The sequence below is a fragment of the Chrysochloris asiatica genome, unplaced genomic scaffold, assembly GCF_000296735.1.
Source record: "Chrysochloris asiatica unplaced genomic scaffold, ChrAsi1.0 scaffold00027, whole genome shotgun sequence".
Taxonomy (NCBI): Eukaryota; Metazoa; Chordata; class Mammalia; order Afrosoricida; family Chrysochloridae; genus Chrysochloris; species Chrysochloris asiatica.
In genome coordinates, this window is record NW_006408545.1 from 8,054,451 (window position 1) to 8,065,719 (window position 11,269).

The window sequence follows — 11,269 nt, forward strand, 5'->3', positions numbered from 1 at the left end:
TAAACTACCTATCCAAAGAGAATAAGTTAATGTCAAAAAGTATTACTCAAGAGAATACCACACAACCACTAAAATATGCTTGCATACAAATTACTGATTTTGAACAAATACCTTCAATCTTATCTCCATCTGTTGTCTTGTTTAAAGAAAAAAGCTTATTGAGCCAGAATGTATCTTAGACTTCCTCTCTACTTCTCTAGGAGTCATGTTTAGTAGCACCTTAGCAGCTCCACACCTGCAATGCCTAGCACAATGACTGCAGAAGCTTAAGACAACAGTGAGTGGTTTGGGTTAGCACTTACTTTCGCCATTTTCCCCAGCCTCAGATGTCACAGTAATGGTGAAACTGGGTGGAGTTTCTGATAATACTGTAAAACAATACAAGAGAGGTTAAGTCATTAACATGCCATCTATGGCAGCAGTTAGCTCCTTGTTACCAAAATATCAATCTTACAAACTGGTTCCTAGCTTGTATTTCCATTCCCACAGACTGAACAGAGCAGTTATTTAATAAAATGTTTTAAGCTGATAAACCCAGAAAAGGCACTGCCACTGAGCTGATGATGACTCAGAGTAGCCCTATATAAGGTTTCCAATACGGTAACGCTTTAGGCAAGCAGACAGCCTCGTTTTTTTGTCCATGGAGTGGTTGGTGGGTTTGAACCTCTGATCCTGCAGTTAGCAGCTCAATGCCTAATATACTAGCTAAATACGGGACTTCCCTTAACCTGGAAAGAAGTTACGTATGTTATATGCCCTCTTGGAGTTTTATCAAATTAATAAAACACTTAAGTACACCAACTGCTTCCTAATTGATACGGTTAGTTTCTAAAAATCAGGTTGTTATGTAAAAATCAGCATGATGTAAAAATGAAAGATATTTACATCAGATTATAAAATGAGATCACAAATGAGAGTGACTATATAACTGTATAACTGTCAAACTACTAACAATCATGACTCAGTCAAGATGACATATAACCTTAACCATCACAGTCATTATTATTCTACCCTAACACCTCAACATTCTTATTGTGTAAATAGTCAGAATTTTTACTATTGTAATAAATATGAACATCCATTAATTATTGCAACATGGAATATATACCAACTATGAATCATATTGGAAATTGTCAAAAATCAAATGGAACACATAAACATCGATAAACTAGGTATTAGTGAGCTGAAATGGACTAGTAGCGGACATTTTGAATCTGACATGGTTTTACTACGTCAGGACTGACAAATTGAAAGGGAATGGTATCATATTCATCATCAAAAAGAACATTTCAAGAGCCATCTTAAAGTACAACACTGTGACATGATAATATCCATATGCCTACAAGGAAGACCAGTTAAGACCACTATTATTCAAGTTTACACACAAAACACTAAAGCCAGTGATTGACTGGTTAGTGTGTGATGAAGAAGCTGAAGAATTCTACCAACTTGTTCAGTCAGAAATTGATGAAACATGCAATCAATATATATTGAAAATTACTGGTGAATGGAATGCAAAAGTTAGAAGCAAAGAAGGATCAATAGTTGGAAAATATGGCCTTGGTGACAGAAACAATCCTGGGGGTTGCATGACAGAATTTTGCAAGACCAATGACTTACTCATTGCAGATACCTTTTTAAACAACATACAAGACAACTAGACACATGGACCTCACCAGAAGAAATACAAAGAAATCAAACTGACTACTACTGTGGAAAGAAACAGTAGAAAAGCTCCATATCAACAGCTAAAACAAGGCCAGAGGCAGACTATGGAACAAATCATCAATTGTTCATATGGAAGTTTCAGGCTGAAGCTGAAGAAAATTAAAACAAGTCCACGACACAAATTATGACCATGAACATATCCCACCTGAATTTAGAGATCATCTTAAGAACAGATTTGATGCATTAGACAGTAATGACTGAAGACATGAAGAGTTGTGGGATGACATCAAGAACATCATACAGGAATAAAGCAAAAGATCATTAAGAAGACAAGAAGAAAGCAAAAGACCAAAATGCATTTCTGCAGAGACCCTGAAACTTGTTCTCCAACATGGAGATGCTAAGGCAAATGGAAACAATGAGGAGGTAAAAGAGCTGAACAGAAAATTTCAAAGGTCAGGTAGAAATGACAAAGTCAAATATTCTAATAAAGTGTGCAAAGATCTGGAGTTAAAAACGAGAAATGAAGAACACGCTCAGCATTTCTCAAGTTGAAAGAACTGAAGAAAAGATTCAAGCCTCAACTAGCAATATTAAAGGATTCTATGAGCAAAGAACAAGGCACCAGGAATTGATGCAATAAAAATTGAAATCTTTCAAGAAAGTGAGGCAACACAGGAGGCACTCACTCATCTCTGCCAAGAAATTTGGAAGACAACTCTCGGGCCAACTGATTGGAAGAGATCCATATTTGTGCCCATTCCAAAAAGAGGTGACGCAATGGAATGTGGAATTCATCCAACAATCTCTTCAATATCCCATGCGAGTAAAGTTTTGCTAAAGGTAATACAAAATGGCTACAATCATACATTGACAGAGAACTTCCAAAGGTTCAAGCTGGATTCAGAAGAGGCCGTAGAACGAGGGATATCATTGCTGATGTCCCATGGATCTTGGCTGAAAGCAGAGAATATCAGAAAGATGTTTACCTGTGTTTCATTGACTATGCAAAGGCTTTCGATTGCATGGATCATGACAAGCTATGGACAACATTACAAAGTATGAGTATTCCTGAACACTTATTTGTGCTCATGAGGAATCTGTACCTGGACCAAGAAGCAGTTGTTCAAACAGAATATGGGAACACTGAATGGTTTAGAATTAAGAAAGGTGTGCGACAAGGTTGTATTCTGTCACCATACTTATTCAACCTGTATGCTGAGCAAATAATACGAGAAGCTGGGTTCTATGAAGAAAAACATGGCATCAGGATTGGAGGAAGACTCGTTAACAACCTGCAATATGCAGATGATACAACCTTGTTTGCTGAAAGTAAAGAGGACTGAAAATATTTACTGATGAAGATCAAAGAGTACAGCCTTCAATATGGATTACATCTCAATGTCAAGAAAACAAAAATCCTCACCACTGAATCAATAAACAACATTCTTATCAACAGAGAAAAGATTGAGTTGTCAAGAACTCCATTCTTCTTGGGTTAACTATCAACACTCATGGAAGCAGCAGTCAAGAGATTAAACGAAGCACTGCATTAGGCAAATTTGTTGCACAAGAGCTTTTTTAAAGTGTTGAAGAGCAAAAATGTCAGCTTGAGGACTAAAGTGCGCCTGACCCAAGCCATGATATTCTCAGTAACCTCCTATGCATGCGAAAGCTGGACAGTGAATAAGGAAGACCGTAGAAGAATTGATGCTTTTGAGTTATAGTGTTGGAGGAGAATATTGAAAGTGCCATGGGCTGCCAAAAGAACCAATAGATCCGTTTTGGAAGAAGTACAGCCAGAGTACTCCTTGGAGGCCAGGATGGCCAAACTTTGTCTCTCATACTCCAGGCATATTGTCAGGAGGGACCAGTTACTGGAGAAGGATACCCATGTTTAGCAAGGTGGAGGGTCAGAGAGAAAGAAGAAGACCCTCAACAAGATGGATTGGCAAAGTGGCAGCATCAATGGGCTTAAGCGTGGCAACAGCAGTGAGGTTGGTTAGGGATCGGTCAGTGTTTCGTTCTGCTGTGCATAAGGTCGTTATAGGTTGGTAGCAACTCAATGGCACCTAACAACAGCAAATGAGCAAAATAAGGAGCTCTGGTTGACACCACGGCACACCACCACCACCATGAGCAAAATATTGAATGAAGCAGAAAGCATCAAAAGAAAATGGAAGGAATACACAGTCACTATACCAAAAAGAAATGGTCCATGTTTAACCATTTCAAGTGGTTGCATATGATCAAGAGCCAATGATACTGAAGAAAGAAGTCCAAGGTTCACTGAAGGCATTAGTAAAGAAAAAGGGATCTGGGACTTGATGAAATATAAACTGAAATCTTTCAACAAACTGAGGCAGTACTGAAGGCAATTACTCATCTTTGCCAAGAAATTAGGAATGCAGCTACCTGTCCAATTGATTGGAAGAGATCCATATTTGTGTCCATTCCAGAGAGGTGACCCAACGGAATAAGGAAATCATAGGACAGTATCATTAATATCGCATGCAGTAAAATTTTACTAAAGATAATTTAAAAATGGCTGCAATAGTACAGTGACAAGGAACTGCTGGAGGTTCAAGCCAGATTCAAACAAGGACATGGAATGAGGGATAGCATTACTGATGTCAGACGGATCTTGTATAAAAGCAAAAAATACCAGAAAGATGTTTATCTGTGTTTTACTGACTACATAAAGGCTTTCAAGTGTGTGGATCATGATAAATTATGGACAGCATTATGGAAAATGAGTATTCAGAACACTTAATTGTGCTTATGAGGAACCTGTACATAGACTAAGAGGCAGTTGTTCAAACCAAACAAGGGAACACAGGATAGATTAAAATTAGTAAAAGGGGTGCGCTAAGGCTGTATTCATTTCATCATATTTATTCAATCTGTATGCTGAACAAATGTTCTGAAAAAATGGATTATATGGAGAATATGGCATCAGGATTAAAGGTGACCTCATTAACAACCAGCAATATGCAGATGATACAACCTTGCTTGTTGAAAACCAAGAGGACTTAAAATACTTATAATTGAAGATCAAAGACCACAGCCTTCAGTATAGACTGCAACTCAGTGTAAAGAAAGCAAAAATCTTCACCAATGATCAGTAAATAACACTTGAGATAAATGGAGACAAGGTTGAAGCTGTCAAAGGCTTCATTTTTCTCTGAACAATTAACACTCATGGAAACACCAGCCTAGAAATCAAATGACACATTTCAACAGGCAAATCTGCTGCATAACACCTCTTTAAAGTGTTCAAGAGCAAAGATGTGAGTCTGAGATCTAAGGTGTGCCTGACCCAAGCCATGGTATTTCTAATAACCTCATATGCATATGAAAACTCAACAATGAATAAGGAAGACAGAAGAAGAACTGATGCATTTGAGTTATGGTGCTGGAGCAGAATATTAAAAGCACTATGGACTGCCAAAAGAACTAACAAATCTGTTCTGGAAGAAGTACAACCAGAATGCTCCTTAGAAGCCAGTATGGCCAGACTCTGTCTCTTATACTTCAGAGATATTGTCATGAGGAACCAGTCGAAGGGCATCATGCTTGGTAAAGTGGAGGGTCAGTGAAAAAGAAGACCCCAACGAGATGGAGTGGTACAGTGGCAGCACCAAAGCACAGCAACAACTGTGAGGTTGGTACAGGACCTGGCAGTTACTACTTCTGTTGTGCATAAGGTCATTGTGAGCTGGTATTGACTTGAGGGCACCTAATAATAAGGAAATGTGAAATGCTGGATAATGAGATAGATAATTGATAAGTGAGGAGTAAGCATAATTTACTTTTGTTTTCAACATGTCCTTCTATATATGGAAAATTACATTAAAAAAAAAAAAAAATCCCAAAAGCAGCCCTGGTGTGGCATTGTGGATGAATGCCTTGAACTGCAAAGTCATTTTGAACCACAAGGTCAGCGCTTCAAGCTCATCAGCTGCTCCTCAGAAATCCTATACAGGGTTGCTATGGGTTGGAAACAACTCAACAGCACTTAACAACAACAACAAAGGGAACACAAAGCAAAGAGTTGATGTTTTTAACTAGAACCTTGAAAAGATTCAGTATTATCATTAATTTCTAAATGTACACCTTAGAATATCAGTAACAAACAAATGATGCTTATTTTACTATTTTCTAGTAAAAAATTAAGAGCTTGTGCCTTCTTGTTATCGCTCTCTTACATTATCTATGAAACCAAATTTAATTTTTCACCAATACTTAATGTGCCTCTACCATCTCTCATGCAATTAAAAAAATCCAGCTATAAATACAAAAACAAAAGTATTCGCAATTTTTTAAACATGTACACCATTTATATAATAATGTTTATAAATAACAAAACTTTATCTTTTATAGCCTGACATCGACCTGATGCTGTTAAGTGCCGCTGACCTAGTTCCGACTCATAGTAACCGTGTACACAGCTTCCGAGAAGCGGCTGGTAGGTTTGAACTGCTGAGCTTGTGGTTCAAACTGATCTTGCAGTCCAGTACATTATCCTGCAGTGCCATAACAGAACTCCTATGTTGCTGTTGTTAGGCACCATTGAGTCAGTACTGACTCATAGCGATCCTGTGTACAACAGAATGAAACACTGCCCAATCCTGGGCCAACCTCATGCTTGAGCCCACTGATGCTGCCATATTGCCAATCCATCTCACTGGGGGTCTTCCTCTTTTTCTCTGTACCTCCACCTTACCAAATATATACTTCTCCAGTGACTGGGCCCTCCTGACAATATGTCCGAAGTATGAGAGGCAAAGTTTGGCATCTTGGCCTCCAAGGAGCATTCCGGCTGCACATCTTCCAATACGGATCTATTGGTTCTTTTGGCAGCCCATGACACTTTCAATATCCTTCGCCAACACCATAACTCAAATGCATCTATTCTACGGTCTTCCTTATTCACTGTCCAGCTTTCACATGCATATGAGGTTAGTGAAAATACCATGGCTTTGGTCAGGCACACCTTAGTCCTCACACTGACATCTTTGCTCTTCAATAATTTAAAAAGGTCTTGTGCAGCAGATTTGCCTAATGCAATATGTCGTTTGATTTCTTGACTGCTGCTTCCATGATGGTTGAGCCAAGAAGAATGAAGTCCTTGACAACTTCAATCTTTTCTCCGTTAATAAGAATGTTGTTTATTGGTCCAGTGGTGAGGATTTTTGTTTTCATTACATTGAAATGCAATCCATACCAAAGGCTGTGCTCTTTGATCAGTAAATGTTTTAAGTCCTCTTCACTTTCAGCAAGCAAGGTTGTATCATCTGCATATCACAGGTTGTTAATGAGTCTTCCTCCAATCCTGATTCCACGTTTTTCTTCATAGAACCCAGCTGCTCGGATTATTTGCTCAGCATACAGGTTGAATAAGTATAGTGAAAGAATACACCCGTCGCACACCTTTCTTAATTTTAAACCATTCAGTGTGCCCATGTTCTGTTTGAACAACTGCCTCTTGGTCCAGGTAACAGATTCCTCAAGAGCACAATTAAGTGTTCTGAAATACTCATATATGAGAGTAAATCAAAATTCATCACTAAAAAATCATAGAAATCTCTATTAAACAAAAAATATCAAAATGTGAAGCTATTTTCTGACATATTCTCCATCTAGACCTGTATTTCTGAAGGTGGTGTTTCCATCTTCCTAACCCTTCCCTAAAGAACTCTTCGCTTAGATTTATACCAAGCAGCAGTTTGGGCATCCTCAAGGGATTTCAAATTGTATTCCTTTTTTAATGTTCTTTGAGTTTGGAGAACAAAAGGCAACAGGAAGGGGCAAGATCAGGATTGAAGGGTGGATGGGGTAAGGTTTCCCAATGGTATTCTCATAGAACAGCCCTCCTGGAAGAATTGTCATGATGGGAGAAAATGCTACGGCTCAACTTTTGGGGCCTTTTTCTCACTGAGGCAGCTTGTAATTTTCTTAAAATTTTATGAGCAGTCTATGTGATTGTCTTATGTCTTTTGAGAATATCTATCTAGATTGTCTTTTTGGAATTGTCTAAACCAGCTGCCATAACTTTCTGAGCTGACCTCACTGCCTTAAATTCAAATGGCCCAATAGATTCCTTCAGAAATCAGTTTTAATTGGACCTCACTATGAAACTAACACTAATATACTACTAAGAAAACTTGTCTGCAGCCATCAGCGGATGGCAGAGACCTGTTAAAACACATTTTGTTTGGAACAATCACATGCATGTAAGAACTGGACCACTAGTAGCAATACTTTTTTATTTACCCTCATGTATTTTCAAAATAGATTATTTTCCCAGAAGAATATTACAAACCTCTGAAAGCTTCAAGGGTAATAATATCTGACAATATCTAGAAAACTCTATAAGTATTGGCTAAATGAAAATATAACTAATTTAATAGATTAAAGAAGATGAAAAATAACAAAAGAAAGGACAGGATCATTAGAAGAGTAAACAAAGGAACTTCAAGCCACTGGTGACTGCTGCTAGACCTTCTGAGAAAAGTCTATGCCTCGTCCAGGCGTGGGAAGTACCAGCCCCTGCCAATATTGACAGTAGTTGAGGAGACTGAAATGAAAGAGCAAAGGATCAGTGGAGTCATCACCATGGAAACAATCCAGATTTTGGGACCTTTTAAAGTCCTTCATAAATACTATCAACAGAATTTTCTAGACAGATGTTTTTATTTTAACAGAAATTTAAAGTATTTGAAACAATGATAAAGACCTATAATTACCAGAAAGGTGTTGGCCAGGAAGACAAAGGAAATATTACTCCCTGGACTCATATTTTAATAGGCCTCAGGAGTCCAATCACTCTGAAAAGGCCCTTGAAAGGCAAACTCAAGAAACCTTTTGTGATTGGCTTTACTGTTTGCTTTAACAAATGTGTGTAAAACATACTGGTTGTATGTCATTGTTATTTCTTTTCATCACCAATGTCAGCATTTACATGTTAACTGCATAAAATGTAAACTGCAATTATAGAAATAAAGATTCAGCTCAATGTCCTCTAATCTTGTGACCATTTTCTAAAACTCCATTATGTTGTAACCAGGAATCCATCTAAATCCAATAACAACAACTATTGTTATATATTTTTTTTATTTTTAAATTTTATTATTTATTTTTCATTATTATTTATTTTGCCTATGATAGTGGTATACATTTACATGACAATCCTTTACTTTAATTCTCATCAAGATCTTACACTACTGCCATATTTCAAATAAGAACAATGAAAGTCAGTATCATCATATAGATATATAGATAGATAGATAGATAGATAGATAGATAGATAGATAGATAGATAGATAGATATAGATAGATATATATATAGATAGATAGAGAGAGAGAGAGAGAGAGAGAGAGAGAGAGAGAGTGCTCTGGTAGCGTAATGGTTACAAATCGGGCTGTGAACCTCAGAATCAGCAGTTCAAAACTACCAGCTGTTCTGCGGGAGAAAGATGAGGCTTTCTGCTCCCGTAAAGATTTACAGCCTCGGAAACCCTATACAGGGTCGCTATGAGTCGGAACTGACTCCATGGCACGTTACAACAACAACATATACATAGATATAGATTAGATAGATAGATAGATAGATATTTGTGCATGTGTGTGTAAGGAGCTCTGGTAGTTAAGTAGTTATTAATCAGGCTGCTAACCTCAAGGTCAACAGTTCGAAACTACCAGCCATTCTGCATGAGAAAGATGAGGCTAAGACACTGATTCTAAGACACATTTCTTTTTTCACATAAAGTAGGTGGAGTACTGGTGTGGTACTGCCGGCTAAGCACTGGGTAGCGAGGTCAGTTTGAACCACAAGGTTTTCGGTTCAAACTCACCAGTTATTCTTCAGAAACCCCATACAGAGTCACTAAGGATCTTACCAATTCAATAACACTTCACAACAACAACATACAGTAGGTAGGTGTCCTGGTGTGGTGCTGCAGGATAATGCACTGGACCTCAAGGCTGGTTTGAACTGTAAGGCCTGAAGTTCAAATGTAGCAACTGCTCCTTGGAAACCCTAGAGAGGGTTGCTATATGTCAGAACCGACTCAACAGCACTTAAAAACAATATACAATAGGTAAATTATAGAACTGAATAAACGGATGTTTCATTTTAAAAATAGTACGCCTAGCTGAAATTCCAACAAAGTCATTTGAGCTAAGTTATGAACTGTGCATGACTTACTGGCAACAGGGTTAAATTAAAACACTTGCAAACAGTTGAAACACTTGGTGGCTGATTTAAACGCAGGCAGTGTGAGTCTACCCAGAGGTTATGTGTTTTGTTTTTTTTTATGTTAAGTGAAGTCAAGTCGGTTCCGACCCATAGTGGCCCTGTACAGGGTTTCCGAGGCTGTAAATCTTTACGGGAGCAGAAAGCCTCATCTTTCTCCCGTGGAGCAGCTGGTACTTTCGAACTGCTGACCTTGTGGTTCACAGCCCGATTCGTAACCACTACACTACAGAGCTCCTTAAATATTGTTGGCAGAGGTACCGCAGAAAAAAGGCCTGCAATCCATTTTCAAAAAACCCACATTAAAAGCTCTATGGTTAACAGTTATACTCTCACACATATGGCATTTCCATGAATCAGAACTGACTTCATAGCAACTGATCACTGGTAAGCAGAGATGAAGAAAGAGAACACAGGTGAAGTGCTGCATCAGCATGGGTAAAGTGGTAGACATTTAAGGAATGTTATGGAAGCAGCAATCAAGAAATCAAACACCATATTTAATTAGGCAAATAAATATGCTACACAAGACTTCTTTACAGTGTTCAAGAGCAAAGATGTCAGTTTCAGGACTAAGGTACGCCTGACATAAGCCATGGTATTTTTCAATAACCTTGTATGCATGCAAAATTTGGATACTGAATAAGGAAGACAGCAGAAGAATTGATGCATTTGAGTTATGGTGTTAGAGGAGAATACTGAAAGTACCACAGACTGCCAAAAGAACAAACAGATCTGTGTTGGAAGAAGTACCTCCAGAACGCTCCTTAGAAGCCAGGATGGGGAGACTTCACCTCTCATACTTTGGACATGTTACCAGAAGGGACCAGTCCCTGGAGAAGGGCATCATACTTGGTAAATTGGAAGCTCAGTGAAAAAGAGGAAGACACCCAATGAGATGGGCTGACAGCAGCAATGAGCTCAAGGGTAGCAATAAGTGTGAGGATGGTAGAGAAGCTGGCACAGAACAAGGCACTGTTTCATTCTGGTGTACACAGAGTTGCTATGGGATAGTTCGACTCAATGGCACCTAACAACAACAACAACAGAGAAAAACTAACTGCAAGGTTGGTGGTTCACACCCATCACAGCCCCTCCACATTAGAAAGATGAGGCTGTCTGCTTCCATAAAGATTTATATCCTTGGAAACCCTATGACTCAGTTAGACTCTGTCCTATAGGTTTTCTACAGGTCGGCAATGTATTATTTTTTTTAATAGAGAATAACAAATTACTCAGTTTTGTAGACCTATGTATGTGTAAAGAAAAACTAGTTAAAAATACAATTTACAAATTGGCTGTCTCTTGCAGAGGCTTTGCAGTATATAGGACCTTAGGTGGAAT

At 38.3% G+C, this 11,269-nt stretch overlaps 1 protein-coding gene across 1 annotated transcript in view; it reads right to left on the reverse strand.

Annotated features, from left to right (window-relative positions):
* The window catches only part of RWDD1 (RWD domain containing 1), a 41,016-nt gene that overhangs the window by 18,089 nt on the left and 11,658 nt on the right, over positions 1-11,269 (reverse strand). The window contains exon 2 of the mRNA XM_006839907.1: positions 303-368. Coding sequence (XP_006839970.1) covers positions 303-368 — 66 coding nt within the window. The remainder of the gene's footprint in view (positions 1-302; positions 369-11,269) is intronic.